Here is a 19,388-nt window from a genome sequence, read left to right on the forward strand (position 1 = left end):
GTATTTGTCAAGATGCCTCTTAAACGTCGCTATCAGGCCACTGAAGGAAGATGTTGGGAGTATGAAGGAAATTTAGGGCTTTGTTCAAAGGTTGGCAGACTTGCAGATTGTGAAAGAAACCCATGTTGATGGGTTCAAAGGATATTTTGATGAGATTCTTAAAAGAGAAGAGTTTAAGGGAAACAGAGTTGACCGTGTTTCCCTGACCCTGGACATTTCTGTGACAACTAATGGTGCGCAGAGCTCATGTAACCCATTTTTGGCCTTGTTTCAGAACTTCCAGATGAAGAGCGGGAGCGGTGGGACAAATTTGTGCTGGGATCACTCTCTGAAATGAACAAGAAAAATACCGTTGATTTGGTAAGTTTGCATTGTGACTGGGAGCCACTTACGAGTATCCAATCATTGCCTCTTTTGACTGAATATTATCACGGGTTTCAACTTCTCCGAAGATGCCTTGATGTTCCACAAGAATTGTTTTTCTATCAGCTTTCTGCCCACCTCTGCTGAAAGCAACAACTTGCTGGGACCCAGTACCGCAAGAAACCCTCCACTACGACACTCACGTGACCATTCTTACCATGTGAACTCAGACAAGTGTCGCCCTGGAGAGAATTGCAGGCAAGCCCAATTGTGTATACAGATGTGACCTTCCAACTAGCTCACTGGATCGTAATGAGGAGCAGGAACCCTACCTGATTCTATTTTATGGTTCCCGCTGGCCAAAAGTAAATTGAAGACTGATATTAAAGCCTAACATTAAGGGATATAGATTAATTTTGGTCTGTTTTCAGGCCCGAAATAGAGCACTTCGTGGGCATGCAGTAAAAGCTCTGCTGACATTGGACCTCTGGCACTATCAGTATATTGCCAGCGAGCAATAGGTGTCTTGAAGCAGCTCATTGGTTCCATGAGGGCAAGGTTGTGCCAGCTGCTCTCCTGGCAGCAGGCCTGGGGAAATTCCTGGGAATGGGGTGGTGTGGTGGGGGGGGGGGTGGGGGAGGACAGCAGAAGGTGGTCGAGAGGGGCACGACAACGAAGCCTTTGCCAGTATGGCAGAGGCGAGTAATGTGTGTGTACATGCCATCCGCCATATTAAATTTTAGGCGTAGAACAGGCGAGGTGTCGACAAGTTTCTGTGCCTGTGTTTTTTTCAGTTGGCTTTTGCTGTTTTCGATCACGGTTTAAAAGGTGTAACTCCCCCTCTGGCGTTTCAGCATTTCCTTTTAATTTTGGCTTCCCATGGTTGAGTGTCCTTCTGTCTGACATCGGCAGTAGCTTCAGGCATTCACTGCCTTTGGAAGTCAAATACTGAGTCATTATGATGGTCTTGTGTTTTTACAACAATTGGCTATTTAATATGTTGATCTTTTTGGGAGCGGTTTTGACATTGTTCTAAAAGCTTTGCTATATTGGTTTTGCAGTAAGTAATGTTTGATGTTTGTGGCTCAGGTGAACATGCGGAACCTGCATTCCTCAAGTGATGACGATGAGAATGATCTAAAAGAGTTCAGTTTCCCACAGGAGGCCGTTTTACAGCAGGTATGAATTGGAAGCAGCACATTGGTCTGAAAACCCTAGATTATGTCTTTTCTCTTTTTGTTTCTCTGGACCTTTTACACTCTCACTTCCTGCCCACCCCCCGGGCTCATTCTCGCACACCCTCTGTCTGGTCATGGGGGTGGGGGGAAGGCGGGTGGAGTATTTTTTGTTACACAAAAAACTTGATCTCCAGAAGGGTGAATTATTGTCAGCTGTGGGCTGTACAAATTTCCTTGAGCCTTGTCCAGTCCACATAGTTGTTCGAGTACTCAAGTGATATGTATTGATGGAGTAGATGGTCTCACTGTTAAGTTGGGCACTCCATGGAGACAGGGTGGATGGTAGGACAAATGGCTCAGTTAAGAATTCGTTCTATAATAATTTCATTATAAAGTAACATAAGCCACAAGATTTACCGTTGCTTGCCTCTATTCTGTTCTCATTGGTGAGTCTATGACTGCCTCTATTTTGGAGCTCTGATTGGTATCGATGACTGTCTCCTGCCCATTATTCTGATTGGATGTATCACTTTTTTCAGGCATTCTCCGACTATCAGATTCAACAGATGACGTCCACCTTCATCGATCAGTTTGGTTTCAATGATGAGGAGTTTGCTGAGCAGGAGGGAAGTGTGAAGTGAGTTCTGTTCACTGGTGGTGTAACTATTTCCACAAGAGGGAAAACTGGGTTTGGGATTGGCAGATTACAGCAGGAAAAGGTCAATGGGGTGAGGGGGATGGTGGGTACTGCACGCAGCATATTGTTAGAAGAAGCAGACTGAAAGTCTGGACTTCCGAATGGGCAGGTAGAGAAGAATGGCAGTTAAGGTGATGCTTCGCAGGCAATTACAGAGGACGTTTAGAGGGTACTTCTATCGGGGGTGGTAGTGGGGAGAACAGGAGGTTAAATAACACGTGATGGATCATCTACATAAGTGGCTACTTGGAATCTTGAGAAACGTGGACAGTGTTAATTTTCGTTGAATGTGTGTTTTTCCCATTTTCTTCCCATACTATTTGTAAATGCTAACTCATGCTCACATTGGCCGGAATTTTACAGTGGGGGGATGGGAGCCGGACTCCGACGTAAATGTCAGTGCCGAACCTGCTTCCACCCAGCCTGGGGATCCGTCCCATATTTTACGGATCCCTAGGCTTTTATTGGCCCGAGGCGGGACTTCCACCCAATCAGCAGGCCGGCAGCTCTTAGTCTCAGCAGCGCCACCAGGAGCGGTGGCCACTGCTGGGACTGTAGCCCAGCCGACCGAGGACGATACCAAGGAGCCAGGACTGAGGGTGTTTGGGTTGCCTCACCAGGGGAATCGGTCGTGCTCTGGTGAGGCTGGGGTGGTCATTTGGGGGGAGGGGGGGCGCCTTGGATCCCGGGATTGGGTTGGGAGGCGGTCTGTGCCCGATTGCCAGGCCCCCCCCGCCCCTCCGGGGTGTGGAAAGGCTGGCAGCTATAGCTGGGCGGCCTTTCACGTCCCCGGCACAACCGCTTGCCACGGGTAAAATACCCATGGAGGTGGGCGAGGGCCATTAAGTGGCCGCTTAAGGGTCTTGATTGGCCTCGGGCGGGCGGGCCGCTTCTCACTCCCAGGCGGACCTCCGTAAACGTGGTCGGAGGCGGATCGGGGCGGATATGCCTTCCGAAGCCTGCCGCTCAATTTTACGCTGCCCCCACGCCACCATCCGACTCACTGGGGCGGCGTACAATTCCTGCCATTGTCTTTGAAACAACTGAGCCTGTGCGAATCTCTCGTACACCATACTTTCTTTAACCACAATACAAACTGGGACAATCTAGCCGCAAGGGGGCTGCCACATATTACAGAACCCTTTCCAGTGCAAATGGTTCTACGCTCTAAATGGGTATAAATATTACTTTGCATTTGACCTCCTTTGCACACCAAGGCAAGCATGCTGAAGTGCAGAAGACATGAATTATAATGATAGCCGGGGTGGGAAACTTTAGTTATGAGGAGGGTGGGAGAAAGTGGAGCTTTTTTTTTTAAACAAAGAGGGAAGGTTAAGAGGAGATCCAAAGAGATGTTCAGACTTAGGAGGGGTAAACTGAGAATTATTATTTCCACTGGTCAGTGAGTGGTAACTAGAGGGCATAAATTTAAAATCAAAACAACAAAGGGAAGAGGTGAGAAGAATTTGTTATGCACTACTTCCTGTGTGGAGTTTGCAAGTTCTCCCTGTGACCGCGTGGGTTTCCGCCGGGTGCTCCGGTTTCCTCCCACAGCCAAAGACTTGCAGGTTGATAGGTAAATTGGCCATTGTAAATTGCCCCTAGTGTAGGTAGTTGGTAGGAGAATTGAGGGAAGGTGGGGATGTGGTAGGGAATATGGGATTAATGTAGGATTTAGTATAAATGGGTGGTTGTTGGTGGGCACAGAGTCGGTGAGCCGACGGGCCTGTTTCAGTGCTGTATCTCTCTATGACTCTGTTATAAGGGCATGGAATGCCCTAGCAGAAACAGTGAAAATAGAGTCCATAATTGAGAAGGAAGTGGATAAATATTTTGATCAAAATGTAGGAAGGATATGGGGAAAGGGCAGAGCAATAAACCCATAACCTCTGACCTCGGGCACAGTGGGCTCTTCCTTTGCAGTAAGATTCTGTGATTATATGACTTTCCAGTGGTGCATATTTAAATGTGGTGTCACCTTTTAGGAATTACTAACAGTTGTAAGGTTTCTGTTTTTCCATCTCTCCTTCCAGTCAAAGGTTTTCAAAATTATTTTTACCTGAGGTAACTTCTTGTGCAGAGCTGACAAGGGCCACTTCCCCTTTCAAAAAGATAAATATTAACTATTTGTTTCCTATTCTGTTAACAGTTCCCCGTTTGAGAGAGCAGCTAACATCAGCTTTGTGTTCGATGCCAACAGTGACAGTGTGAGTATAGCTGGTGCTTCTTAATGCTTTAATGATACCACTGACATTATGTGCACTTGTCTGTGGCCCAGATATTCTGTGTTCAGACCTGGGTGAATTCGGGGTTTTTAAGAGACAGAATCAGGGGAGAATTGTGTGGTTTTTTTTTTAAAACTCCACCAGCACAGAAAAATGTGAGAAATAATGAAATCTGGCTTTAATGATCCTTAATTGCACTGTCTTTTTCCTAATTGCCTTCTGGTCCTTACTTGTCTAGCGTTTGTATTTCCTACAATTTAACAGGGAAAACATTAGCTCCAGTTTTTACCCCCTTTTCTAACCTCCCATGCTCTCCAACACTAAGAGGCTGGGTACAATTTTGAAGAAGCCAGTAATCCTTCTGTAACTGAAGCAAATGACTACTATTCGTGTGCAAGTGCTGACAGCAGGTAGCATTTGGGGCTATTCAACCATAAAGGCATCTTAGCCAAGCCAAACATGTATTGCATGTATTTTCTAACAGGCTTCACTGGGTGGCAATCAAGAGCATAAACCTGAGATGATTTATCCCCTACCCTCATAATCCGAGTAGCCTTCTGACTGGTTCTAGCACCTCTTCTGCCATCCTAACTTGGCAAATACTGAAGATTAAACCAGGAGCCTTCTCAGCCTATACGGTTGTACAGGGTGTCTTTGCATTCTGATTCACCAGTGGAGCAAGCCAGAAGCTTTAATCTTTGGCTATGTATGGCCAGTACTGGAGATGAGACTCATGAAATGCATTACAGTATTTCAATTAACAGCGAATCCACTTAAGAAACTGCAGAATCAGATTTCTATTTTAAACTGGTGGCAGAAATTGCAAATACTCCCTGCTTATATCTCAATTTAAATATTTATGTAACCAGACTGATTTCAAAACTCGGGTGCAAGTGTAATTTTCTTCTGTCCTTTTTGCTTCTCAGCCAAACACAAATCTGTTTGAGGAGTGTTGGAAGGAGCGAATACGACAGTTCAACGATGACGAAGGCTCAGATGAAGATGATGTGTGGCAAGAAAAGGATCTGCATTTTGCAGCAGATGCACCGCATGCACCAAAGTACGGGATGGGGTTTGTAACAGAGAGATTTTCCTACCCTCTGTTCCTGAGCACGGTGTGGTACAGTTCCACAAGCTGCGTTTTGATAAACTCACCAAACTCAAGTGAACTTAGACAGTGAGTGGTTGTTTTGCTGCAGGGGTGCATCTTGGCTAAGCCGGAGCCTGTCCTCACCCGATATTTGCTCATAGTCCCTTTCTAGTATGGTCCTTGAGTGGCAAGAGGCCCCAGCACAGGGACACTACGCAACTGATTTTTCAACACAGATAGCGATCAACCTTGGGATCTTCCCAGTCTATGACTCCACTCCACACGGCAGTGCGTTTATCATCTGTTTGAACCACCTGGACAGTAGAAACTACACATTTATCTGCATCTAATCCATTATTGTAGCCTAAAATGAAAAAAAATGGCATGTGCAGACAAACATCTTAATTTCTTATGTGCTTGTTGCAGAAGCTCTGGAAGTACCGACAGTGAAGGAAGCAGAGACTCTGAAGAGGACGATGATGACGAAGGGGGACAGAGCACTATAAAGTCCACAGATGAGAAGGTGGAGTTAGATCCTCATAAAGGTGAGTATTGGTGAGCTTGTCAGACTATTTAAAGTGACAACTTCTTATCTGTGCCCGTCGATCGAAAGCTTTGTTGTGGCTATATGCAGCCAGTGCGAGGAAGCCATTGTGAATTGCGAATGAGTACTGTTTGTGGTCACCTTGTCTTATATGGCCATTTATATAGAGAAGTGAGTGAGAGACACTGATTCAGTTTCTTTAGGAACAGTGCTACAGAACCATGGGGATTTTCAACCGTTTGGACTTTTCCCCATTCAGCGAAAGTCACCTGTACCTGTCCCTATTCTGTGAGAAAGCTGTTGCGGTTTCTTTTGTTGTACATTGTTTGCACTCACCAAGTTGAGGAATGGTTGTGCTGGTGAATGGAACCCTTTCATTTCAGAGGCCTGGTATCTGCTTCAAAAGCTCCCAGGTTAGGTAGAGAATATCAGGATGCAGAATGAAGTCTGAGGTCAGAAGGCTAATTTCAAGATCATCGAAGCTGATGCTTCAGTGCAGTTTGGAGGGAGCTCTGCATTGTCAAAAGAGATCTTTTACTTAGGCCACATCTAAGCTCAGTAGAGACCTCAACTGATATGCGCACACATACATGCAGACAAATTAGGGTTCTCGGGAAGGTACAAGCTACATATGCAGTCATGCATGTATTTCATGAAGCTATTATAAATACAGGTGTATGTTCATATATTTATTTCATAAATTATTACGTGCACATTCATATATTATGGGCACACATAGGGCGAGCTTGAGACGGTTATCCTACCCTTCTCACTGCCGCAGTTAACTCAGCAGAGATGAGGAATTGAGCATGGAAAATTCTGATTAAGTTAGCCACTGCTTTTTAAGTAGGGGGACTATGTCTAACGTAGATCTGTTACTATTGAAGTGTTAATTTGGTTTTCAGAAGCCGGTTGGACGGCGAACTTCGATGCTGTGCCTATGACAAATACGAGTGCCAGCCAGAGTGTGGCAGATGCTGGATTTAGCGCATGGGACAACACAGAGCCAGCAGCATCGCCACCTCCGATAGAAGGATGGGCAGTATTTGCCAGCTTTGCCTCCCAGGCAGGGTAAGTTACACAAGAAGGAAATATTCTTTCAGTTGTTTCCTTGTTTCCCCTTTTCTCCATTCTCTTCCTTCATGAAGGGACTGGTACATGCTGAGGCACAGTGACCCTGGTACTGATGATCAATGTCGCCACCTCCAAGTAGTAGTTCTTTATATGTGAACCTAGTTCGTATCATTGGCTGATTGACTGTGGAGTGCATCACAGCAAAGCCAGAGTCTTCCCTCCCCCAATGTCTACACATGCACTTTCCAAATGGGTAAATTCTGAGCGCATCAGTTCCCTTTCTCTTTCATCTCATCAACTGCTAAGACTGGAGATCTAACCTAGTCTTGTAAGTCTCGATGCTGTAGCCAGTCATTGTCTTTATGCCTTTGGTTGAACTCCTGGAAAAGAACATTTTCTTGATGAATAGTGAGGTGGTACAGTGCATTCCACAATGCAGAGTAACTGAGCCAAGTTTCCAACCCCACAACTTCTCCATCCCCAAGACTACCTACTTCCATCTCCTGTAATGTCACCCACCTCCATCCCTGCTAATTTCCTCATTCATGCTTTTGTTGTCTCCAGGCTCAAATCTTCCCATGCTTTCCTAGCTGACCCCCCATCTTCCACCCTCCATAAACTTGAGCTCATCCAAAACTCTGTTTCCCATGTCCAAACTCGCACCGTCCCTTTCGCCCATCACCCCTATGCTCGCTGACCTACGTTGGCTTCTGGTCCACCAATGTTTTGATTTTAAAGATTCTCCTCCTCATATTCAAATCCCTCCATGGCCTTGCCTCATTCAATCTCTGGAAACTTTGCCAGCCATACAACTCACTGAGAGCTCAACGTTCCTCCAATTCTGGCCTCTTGTGCACTCCTGCTCCCTATGTTCCACCATTGGCGGCTGTGTCTCAGGGTCTGTCGAGATGCTAAGTGCTGGATTGAGTCCCTAAACCTTTCTCTCCACTTTTAAGATTGATTAAAACCTCCCTGTTTGACAAATGTTTGGTCACCTATCCTGATGTCTCCTTGGATTCAGTCAGTTTTTGTCTGATTTATGCTCCTGTGAAGTGCCTTGGGACATTTTACAACATAAATTCAAGTTGTGAATGAGACATTTATTCCATTTCAGACAGGCTGCTGTGGGGAGGGAGGAGATCCAGGCACACTTATGTACACCCTGCAACCAGCACCAGTGTCATTGGCAAAACAGCACAACTTAAAAGCAGGATGCTGATTACAATATGCGCTGTTAGAGTTGTTGAAGCACTGTGTAGACTCAAAGACCATGTTTAATTAGCAGATGTTATGACTAATTAGGGAAGGTGAGTTTGAAAATGCATTAGCGATAAATAACTCATGGAATTTTATATTTAATAGAAATCTACAGAATGGGCCAGAGAAGATCAGTTGTAGAATGGCAACAGGCTTCTGTGCTGCAGAGTAGAAGGGGAATAGTCAATCAGGGTGCTCAATCCTGATCACTATTCACTAAACTCTCCTAGAAAGTCTGCTTCTATGGCTGATAGTTGAGAATGGGATTGGGTTAGCAACAAAGCTCTGCATGGTAAAATAGCTTCCCTACAGTCACTGTCTGGATTTGCACATAATGGAATGGCCCATTCGAGTGAAGTTACTGAAGGGTTTTTCTCTGGCTATGGACCTGATGTCCAGCATGAGTCTGTCTTTGGGTGAGGAGGGAAGAAAAAGTGGTGTTGGGGAGTGGTGGTGTAAGGGAGAAAAAGAAATGTTTAAAACTTTTGCAAGATAAGACTAGAAAACTAACTAAGTGGGTCTGTGTGAGCACCTACTCAGGGCATGAGACCGTGCCAATTTTAAGCTTTGTGGCATTACCTCAATAGTCTAGGATCAACCAGAATGTCTGTACATCCCTACGTCTGAAGCAGAAGAGCAGCCGAATAAAATGGGAGCCCTGAAAGGAATTTTCAGGAGAAGTAGCAACAGTAGTGCTTACCCGAGCTTCAGTTAATTGGAATGTAATTTCTTTCAGCCCCTCTGGACGCTTGCGAACGAACTCTCCCGTATCTATGGAAACCAATTCTGCTCCTGTGGATGAGCTCCAGAGTAGTGGTGACGGACACAGCAAAACAACAGTAGAAACAAGTGAGTGTTGTGCAGAGATATTCAATACTGCATGGTTCAAGATTTGCAAACAACTTAGAATTTCCATCAACCAAATTGGATCCTTTTCCTAATCATTATATATAGAATTGCAGTCAAGCAAGCTCCTCTTCCCATTAGTTTCCAATGTGTAGGGTTCCAGTGGAGCATACACATTCCCATTCTGTCATCTTCCATACAGGATAACAGAAACAGTCAGCAACAAACTGTAGGGCCTGTTGTTGGAACATTAGGGCAGTTGGATAGGAATAGGAACAGGAGGAGGCCATTCAGCCCCACGAGCCTGTTCTGCCATTCATTTATATCATGGCTGATCTGTATCTTAACTCTTAACCCGGGTTCAATTCTGGGTACTGCCTGTGTGGAGTTTGCAAGTTCTCTCTGTGTTTGCGTGGGTTTCCTCCGGGTGCTCAGGTTTCCTCCCACATGCCAAAGACTTGCAGGTTGATATGTAAATTGGCCAGTAGCAATTGCCCCTAGTGTAGGTTTCTTTTGGGCCTCCTTATCTCGAGAGACAATGGATACGCGCCTGGAGGTGGTCAGTGGTTTGTGAAGCAGCGCCTGGAGTGGCTATAAAGGCCAATTCCAGAGTGACAGGCTCTTCCACAGGTGCTGCAGAGAAATTTGTTTGTCGGGGCTGTTGCACAGTTGGCTCTCCCTTTGCGCCTCTGTCTTTTTTCCTGCCAACTACTAAGTGTAGGTAGGTGGTAGGGAAATATAGGGACAGGTGGGGATGTGGTAGGAATATGGGATTAGTGTAGCATTAGTATAAATGGGTGGTTGATGGTCGGCACAGACTCGGTGGGCCGAAGGGCCTGTTTCAGTGCTGTATCTCTAAACTAAACTAAACTCCATTTACCCGCCTTGGTTCAGTAGTAGAACCATAGAAAAATAACGGCACAGAAGGAGGCCATTTAGCCTGTCGTGTCCATGCCGGCCGAGAAGAAAAAAAAAATAGAAACTAGCCACCCAATTTAATCCCATCTTCCAGCACCTGGTCCATAGCCTTCCAGCTTGCAGCACTTTAGGTGCATGTCCTTAATACTCTTGCCTAACAAAAATCTAGCAATAAAAACAAGAAATGCTGGAACCACTCAGCAGGTCTGGCAGCATCTGTGGAAAGAGAAGCAGAGTTAACGTTTCGGGTCAGTGACCCTTCTTCGGAACTGACAAATATTAAAAATGTCACAGGTTATAAGCAAGTGAGGTGGGGGTGGGGCAAGAGATAACATTGGACAAGGCCACATAGCTGACCAAAAGGTCATGGAACAAAGGCAAACAATATGTTAATGGTGTGTTGAAAGACAAAGCATTAATACAGAAAAGGTGTTAACGGACTGAATATTGAACAGCAGCAAGTGCAAACATGAAAAAAAAACGGAAGAATCTAGCAATCTCATTTTTGAAAATTTCAATTGACCCTCAGCTTCGCCAGTGGGGAGGGGGTGGTGGGGGGGAGAGTTCCAGATTTCCACTGCCCTTTGTGTGAATCAGTGCTTCTTGACATCATCCCTGAACAGTTTAGCTCTCAGTTTAAGCTCTTGTTCTGGACTCTCCTACCAAAAGAAATAGTATCCTTCCATCTACCCCGTCAACTCCTTGAATCGTCTTATAGACCTCAATTAGCTCAACATTTTCTACACTCGAGGGAATAAAAGCTATGCAACCTGTCCTGCTAATTTAACCCTTTTAGCCCAGTTGTACAGTTTTATTCTGCTTTGTTTTGTAAACATGTTTGTGTTACCCAGTCTGTTGCCAAACATTCATTCTTCTGACTGAACCATTAATTGTCCTTTGCTGCACGTCTCTGGGTACTTCTGCACCACAAATCAGAAGCATTATTATTTGATGGCTGCACTGAGCACTTTTAAATTGCCGAGAGTGTAAATATGACGAAAACTGCAATGCTTTGTTTTTACTTTAATTGTCTTAATTTTGCTGCCTTAAGGTAAAAGCTAGAAAAATGTGCCTTTAATTGTTTTGAATAAGATACCGCTGCAAATAGTTAAACTGCTTGTGCCCAAATATGTAAATAACACTTCAGGTTTGGGTGGAGCTTTGCATCTAGTTTGTGCCATATTATCCTTAGTCTATTAACCTTTATGTAAAAAAAAAAGGAGCACTTGGGTACACGTACAAGATTTGAATACTGCTCCCTTAGCCAAGGAGACTCTTCTAGCATCCCTCTCGTGCTCCCAAATAGGACCTATAAAGAAGGCTTACCCTGACATAATTCACTCCAGCCTCACTCCACCACAATCTCATTTTCTTTTTAACCTGCTTTTTGGTTTTTTTTCTCTATCAATACTGTTAGTCAGTACTCCTCCAACTTTATTCTCTAACCTAGAAAGAAGGACTTACATTTATATCGCACCTTTCACAATCTCAGGAGATCCCAAAGCGCATTATAGCCAATGAGGTACTTCTGAAGTGCAGTCACTGTTGTAGGCTGTAGCTGTGCTGTCGTCCATACTACTTATCCTCTTTCCGTTCCCTGTGTTGGCGACAACACTCATTGCAACATTCCCTATAGTAACTTGTTCTTTCCCAGCACCTCACAACAATTCAATTCCAGTATTTCCATCCTTTCTGCAAGCAATGAGCTTTCCAGACCCAGCCCTCAATTACTGGTGGTCCTACAGTATTATAGAAACTCTCATTTCAAAGTGATGCTTGTTCACTCTGAAAACAGAGTAAGGCCATAGAGATTTCAGAGTGAGATTGGAGGATTGAGAAACCTATGTGAAATGTTAAGGTTCATAATATCAATGATTATAAGAGACTGAGGTAAAGCAAGGTGGTGACACCAAGCTTGGGTTTTAAAAACCTGAAGACTCTGCGAAAGAAGAGTGGAGTTCAGGCAAGATAAAATCCACTTAGGGCAAACAGCAACAACTTGCTTGGAGGGAGGCATTTGTACTCTGTTTGAATCAGACCCCAGAGGTCAAAGGTTGAAGCGGATCGTGTTCTTTAGAGAGTGAGGAAGACTCTCACATCGGATAAGCTTTTTCTCATGCTTCCTATCTGAGAGTTTGAGAAGTCTCCTTGAATACGTATTCTAATCTTGCATACAGCACATGGAGATATGTCTTTATATTTTTCAAAATAGAAAGGCTCGGGCTACTAAGACACAAACTGGATGTGTGCAAAGCTCCACTCAAACCTGGAGTGATATTTGAGCAGAAGCTATACACTTATTTGCAGCAATATCTTATTTCAAGACAATGAATAGTGGTGCAATTTTCTGTCTTTTGCTTTGAGGTGGTAAAATGAATACAATTAAAAGTAATAAGACAATTGAGTTTTGGGCTCCAATCTCACACACAGCTTCTTCCACAGCAGTTTAATTAGACCGCTGTGGCAATCAAATCAAAACACTGAGTTGATTCGCCTTGTGACTCACAGCACTGTTAGCGCCCCACAAACACACAGCCAAGTCCGCCTCTACTGCTATTTCAGTTGAGAAGAGCTGCACCTGTGGGAGAAGCAGACCAAAGCAGGGGATTCTTTGTAAGCTTTCAGCTCTTGAGATAATTTTTGTAAACCGTTTTCTTTCACTGCTTTTGGAATTAAAAGGAAATGAATTTCTGAAAAATGGGATCATTTGCATCCTTTGACCTCTGGGGTCTGGTTCAAACCAAGTACAAAACCCTCCCTCTATGTCAGTTGTTGCTGTTTGCTCTAAGTGGGTTTTATCTTGCCTGAACTCCACTCTTCTTTCCCACACTATTCAACCCAAGCTTGGTGTCCCACCTTGCTTTACCTCAGTCTCTTCTAATCTTTGATATTCTGGCCCTTGGCGTTGAACGTAGGTTTCTCAATTTTTAAAAAATGCTTGACTGAACGACTGCTACTGGGGTCAGTGATGATTTAGTTTTAAGTCTTGTCTCTTTCACAGCCCAGGTACAATTCTGCAAATACAAATGCACTGACCTGAGATCCACCTGTCACTATTTGGGATTGTGGAGCGTTCTGGGGGTTGATTATTGGGTGCGGGAGGAAAAGTGGAGGAACACCTTTACAACTATGGATGTAATATATATTAATTAGAAGAATTGTTCCCTGAGGCATGAGAATAAATACAAAGGAAGGATAATTTGCCTTTAAAATCTAGCAGGACTTACCAGTCTGACTAATTTAAAAGATCTCCATTCTTGGCTCAGTTGTTAGAAGCAGTTACTTGGCCACACAGCCCAGTAGCTGCTCAATTAAATGACCTCAGTTAGAGCGATAGTAGAGGTTTTAAAGATTAACCTAGACTTCCTGGGCCAGGAGGGTGATAAACCAATCAGGGTCTCTGCTCTTGATCCGTATCCACTAACTCCCCGCTGGAATGTGCACGTCTGTCTGTGAGGATGGGATCGTGTTCAGCTGTAATGCACTCCATGATCAAATAGCACTGTCTCTATGTGCTGTTTGAACTCTCAGATGAAGTTGGCTGAATGAGAATGATGCTGGGGAGCAGCCACTGCTTTTAGGACCTGAGCCCAGCATGTCATTACTTACAAGGTGGCAAAGAGAAAATTGGAGGGAAGGGGAAAGGTGAGTGCATAGAATATGTCCAGCATTATTAAAACTCCATTTCTTCAATGGCTGTGCAGAGGCTTCCATCACACCGAGCAGTGAAGAGAACGAAAAGGTTCTGGATGCCAACTCAAAGACGGGTACCACACCGCACGTGGGCACAGAAAACGTAGATGCGGTGGAAAGCATGACGGTTCTCAATGGCTCCGTGCCAGAAGCTGTCTGTCCCTGCGAGGTGAAAAGCCCAGAAACTAAAACACGCACAAGGTATTTATTAAAGTTGTGTTTGGAGAGCCGTGTCGGAAGAAGTCAGACATTGGGGGCTGGATTTTAAAGCCCCTCCGATGCTGGGATGGTGGTGAGGGTGTGGGGGGGGGGTGGTGGTGGGGGAGCAATCAAGATAGGAAAGGAGGAAGTCTGTCACTGACCCCGATGCTGGGAGGCCCTGCACTGATCTCGGCAGCGAGGCCTCGTGGCAGCCGCCCCACCGCTCGGCAACGGGACCCGCATTCAAACATGTTAATGGCTACTTATCATGCAGGCCGCAAAGATTCTGCCAGCATGTGGTATCTTCATTCTGGCGGGCAGCAATGCCATGCCTTCGAATCCCCGTTTGGGGAAACGTGGCATGACACCTGTGGGGAGGGGGGAGGAGGGGGTTTTCTCTGTGCGGGGAGGGGTGTGGGGGGTGGTGGAGTGGGGTTATAAAGCTTCGGATTGGTTGGGGGGATGATGGGAAGGGATGAAGGACAAAGGTTCCGAACTTTGTGGGGGGAAAGGTCAAATTTTCACGGTAGGTATTCCAGAGGGGGGAAAAGGGCAGGAACGAAGTGTAATGCCATTGGGAGAATGCATGGAAAGGTTATATCATTCATTTTTATAATCTTTAATGTCACTGCCCCTTTCGAATTTAAATACTCAGGGCTCTCTAAGCCCTTTAAAAATGGCGCCTGGGCGCCGGATGCCATTGCAGGCGACAGCTCGCCTGCCCCCTCCACGCCAAAATAGGTGTCGGGCTTTTAAAATGCAGCCCAGGGTTCGACTTGACTGGAATCCACAGGTCACGAGATGGCCTTTGTTCATGTTTAGCAAGGCTGGAAGGTAGAGCAGTTACTTGGAGCCCATCGGAGACATGATGGATTTGGGTCCCTGAGCTGTTAACTGGTCAACAGAGTTGACTATGGCACCATCTCAAGTGCTTGTAGATGCATTTAGAGCCGGAGGTCATTCATGCTTTTAGTTGCAGAAGCTAGTTGAACTCTTTGGGATGTGGGCGATGAGTGGAGTTATAAATGGAAGCCATATTTTTGGGGAGGCAGTATGTATGGTGAAGCATTTGGCAGTGCAATGTGTTGAATTACAGAATGATGGAGTGCAAGCTCAGCTTTCCAAAGTTGCAGTATCACTGTGGGAAGATATCTATAGAAGGGAAGGAAATTCGGAGAGCCACCCTAGTCATTCCTATGCTTCACCTGGTAGCTATAATAGCTGGAAGCTTGAGAACAGGACATCCTGCTTGTTAATCAATGTCGAGTTCGTTCCTTTTAATGCAAACCTGCGTGAAACTAAGAAAATGACAAGTAAAAGGGAGTCTCTTCATAAAATTTGGAATGCGCTTAATTTTTTTCACATCTGAGACAGATTTACACCTTGTATATTGATGGTATGGTTAAGAGACTTTCAGTCGGAATGTTCTGAATTTTTGTCCTCGCGTGGCTGATGCAGAGTAGTGAATTAGCCGTTTGTGTCTGTGGTCACACTGTTGGAGGTTGACCCAGTGACCATGTGATCCATGAGCTTCACTAGAGTGGTGGGATAAAGATTCACAACCCACTGGTACAGCAGCCTCCGCCCCCTAGCTGGCAGTGGTTCCTGGTGCAGAGACCCAACTCAACAAAAAAAAATTAAGCCAGAAAAAATATCAGGGAATTCTCACCCTCGCCAAAAAACAACTCCAAATTAGTGTCCCTGATCTCAAAATCAGGATTCATTCAACTAATATAAAAAGATAAGCAAATGCTGTTAATCTGGCTTAGATTTTTTAAAAAGCATTGCAGGAAAGGAGCAGCAGATCTGACAGCATTTGATAGGGAAACACTCCAGTTTGAAGACCATTCCTAAACCAGTGTCTCCACCTGAAACTTCAACTTTTTTTTCTTTCAAGTGCTGAAGACCCTGCTATGCACCCCTAATCTGTAATAATGCAGGAGCGAGGGGAGAAACTGCATGGGGGGGAGGTGGGGTAGGTGGTGGCATGGGGGTTTGCATGGGAATTATGGAATGGAGGTCGGGTTGGGATGATGAGAGGGATGGGCAGAATGGGATAGTTATGGCACGGGATGGGGATTTTAAAATGTACTGTTGCAATAAAGACTAATTTGACTACAAATGTTGTGTGGATCATTAGCATTTGATAAATGTTTTAACTGGTTTCTAAAAAGGATTGGGGAGGTGACATTTCCTCACTAATGAAGCTCCATTGTCTAAATCTCTGGTGCAGCGAGGAAGAACCCTTAACTACCTCCGAAGTTGGACCTACTACAGGAAATGTACAGGAAGTCTCTGAGGCCCCAAAAGCCAGTCCAGTTCCCCAAACTTCAGAACCTGCACGGCAAGAACAGAGGTATGAGTAAGGGAAAAGATCATGGCATGCACTGTAGGCTGCTGAAAGAAATCGGAAGAGATTGCAAAGGCTCAAGCTACAATCTTTCAATCTTCCTTAAATATGCAAATTCTGCCATGGGACTGGCGAGATACCAATGTAACACTGTTGGTCAAGAAAGGCTTAAAGGATTATAAACTAGTCAGTCTGTCAGTTGTGGGCAAGCTCTTTGATTCCCTAATTCCAGACACAGTGAGTATTTAGAAATGCATGGGTTAATCAAATGCAGCTAACACAGGTGCATTAAAGGCAACCCATGTTAAACTAATTTAATAGATTTTTTTTTTAAAGAAGTGACTGATTTTCTAGATTAGGACGTTGCAGTAGATGTATACTTACAGATTTTCAGATGGCGTTTGATAAGATTTCTCACGAGGCTTACTGGAAAAATTCAGGCATTTTGTTAAAGAGGAAATTTATCAGTACAAATGGAACATTGATTGGGCAGGACTCGAAGAATGAGGGTATTAGTATTGCATATACTATATGCCAGGTGTTTGTGCTTTTTGTGCAACTTTGAATTTTAATAACTTCCACATGAGAGAAGCAAGCTCTAAATGGCACATCAAAGCATAATTCATAAAGTTTTAAGACAATACAATTCATATTTTCTAGGCTTCAACATAACCATTATCTTTGTGATCTATCGCTCAATCCCATTTTCCAACCCATTGAAAACATTCCCTGGTTGCTGCTGGACTTGAACAGAGACTTCAGAGCAATCATTATTAACACGGCATTAACATTTGAAAAAACTTTATGGATTATGTTTTCAAATGCCGCTTATAGTTTGCTTCTATCCATCCAAAATTTTTAAAGTTGCACGAGAACTTAATAAACCCCTTGTGCATGATTTAGAATTGGGCACAAGGAGCACAATCTTGAAATTTGAACAGAAGCCATGCAGCATATATTCATTGGAATAATGCCATGAATGTGAAAATATAGTTGAGACACTCAATGCTGTGACTATTTTTGCTGGAGCATAGAAGGCTAAGAGGAGATTCAGTAGCTATTTTTAAAATTGTGCAGCGTTTTAATGCAGTGAATAAGTCGATGTGTATTTCCTCAGGTTGGAATGTCAGTGGCAAAGGATCTTCAAAGTAAAATCAGCTCTGAGTGAGAAGCAGGATTACAATAAATTTCTTTCCACAGGGGAATGTTGGAGCATGGAATGTTTTATCAGAGGAAGTGGCTGAGGCAACTATCATATCTTTTAAAAGAAAATTGGATAAATGTGTTCAAGCCCCAGACCAGAGACTTGAGCACATAATCTAGGCTGACCCATTGGTACTGTACTGAGGTAGCACTGAGGGTCTCACCTATCCCCTCATATAGACATAAAGATCCCATTGCACTAATTGAATAGCAGCAGAGGAATTCTCCCAGTGTCCCATCCAACATTTTTACCTATCATTTTCAGATTTTAAAAAATGATCATTTATCTCATTGCTGTTTGTGGGGCTTTGTTGTACGGTAATTGGCTGCTGAATTTGTGTATCTTATAACAGCGGCTACGCTTCAAAAGTGCTTCATTGAATATGAAGTGCTCAATCTCCCTGACCCCAAAGTATGTCAGCTGAGATTGGGAATCGGGCATCTTTCTATTTGAGAGTTCAGAGCTAATTTTGGTGTGTGTTGAGATGGAAAGGATCATATTTGAATGTGTTTAAACATTAAGTGAAGGCATACCAGAGAGTATCGCTGTGCCAAGAAGAGATGCATTGAGGATTGTGTTTGTGGTGGAGGATCTCCATCAGGGCAGCAGTTCAGTCAAGTGGCTCAATGGCAGGTGGTTTTGGTACCAGCATTGAATGTCAAACGTTAGGGTGAGCTAAGCTATGCTTTCCTCCACAGCCAAATAGCCTGTGGATTTATAACTGGGCTGAAATAATGGGAATGGAGGGATAGGGTGGGAAAGTGGACTTGAGGCAGATGATCAGCCATGATCTTATGGATTGGCGGAGCAGGCTCAAGGGGCCGTATAGCCTGCTCCTCCTTCTGTTTCTTATGTTCTTATAAATAACCATTGTCTGAAATACTTGAGAATCTCGTATCACCTTTGCTGCCCAGCAAGTGTCAACACTGAGGAGGGAGGAAAAATAAATTACTCACCTGAATTGGAAGGACTGAGTGGACGTTTTACAGCATTTTAAACACTTTGTTGTACTCGCTCTCAACCTTGACTATAGAAATTGAGGTGAATCTACACTTTTGTGCTGTAAGGTTCTACTTGCCGGTCCCAAGATTAAACACTCCGAATACCTTATGGACCTGTAGCCTGTGTAGAAAGTGAAGATAATTTATTGTCCAACAGTTTTTTGTAAAAATGGGAACAGGAATAGACCATTCAGCCCCTTGAGCCTGGACTGCCATTCAATTAGATAATGGCTGATCAATGTCTCAAATCCACCTTCTTGCCTTTGATCTATATCCCCAGATACCCTTGCTTAACAAAAATCTGTTTTTTGATTATTCTTTATCCCTCTCAAACGGACTACCAAATTCATTCATATTGTGGTCTCTATTTGCAAGAATAGTCCCTCGCAGTTAAGTTGTTAATTAAGACTGATTTATTACTCATCACCAAATCTAATACAAACTTTATCCCTTGTCGGGTCTAAAACATATTGCTCCCGGAAACCGTGCCCAATAATTTCCAAAGCTTCATTGCTTTTGAGCTATTCTGCTTCTCTCTGTCTGAAAATTCAAATCATCAATGTTAACCATATTGTTTCGAGTCATAGAGTTATACAGCACAGAAACAGGCCCTTTGGCCCATCGTGTCTGTGCCGGCCATCAAGCACCTAACTATTCTAATCCCATTTTCCAGCACTTGGCCCGTAGCCTTGTTTGCCATGACGTTTCAAGTGCTCATCTTAAATACTTCTTAAATGTTGAGGGCTC

The 19,388-nt window shown here is 44.2% G+C and overlaps 1 protein-coding gene across 3 annotated transcripts in view; it reads left to right on the top strand.

The window, feature by feature from the left end:
• Positions 1-19,388, top strand: part of LOC137353386 (serine/threonine-protein phosphatase 6 regulatory subunit 3-like) — a 99,033-nt gene that overhangs the window by 58,633 nt on the left and 21,012 nt on the right. For 2 of the 3 annotated variants that reach the window (XM_068019603.1, XM_068019604.1), the window contains exons 13-22: positions 275-360; positions 1,453-1,542; positions 2,081-2,178; positions 4,388-4,445; positions 5,390-5,523; positions 5,980-6,098; positions 7,003-7,168; positions 9,165-9,277; positions 13,897-14,086; positions 16,320-16,442. In XM_068019603.1, coding sequence (XP_067875704.1) covers positions 275-360; positions 1,453-1,542; positions 2,081-2,178; positions 4,388-4,445; positions 5,390-5,523; positions 5,980-6,098; positions 7,003-7,168; positions 9,165-9,277; positions 13,897-14,086; positions 16,320-16,442 — 1,177 coding nt within the window. Of the gene's footprint in view, positions 1-274; positions 361-1,452; positions 1,543-2,080; positions 2,179-4,387; positions 4,446-5,389; positions 5,524-5,979; positions 6,099-7,002; positions 7,169-9,164; positions 9,278-13,896; positions 14,087-16,260; positions 16,443-19,388 lie in introns of those variants that run through there. The other variant, XM_068019605.1, reaches the window with a different exon arrangement.

Source organism: Heterodontus francisci, chromosome 41 (genome assembly GCF_036365525.1).
Source record: "Heterodontus francisci isolate sHetFra1 chromosome 41, sHetFra1.hap1, whole genome shotgun sequence".
NCBI classification, from domain to species: Eukaryota; Metazoa; Chordata; class Chondrichthyes; order Heterodontiformes; family Heterodontidae; genus Heterodontus; species Heterodontus francisci.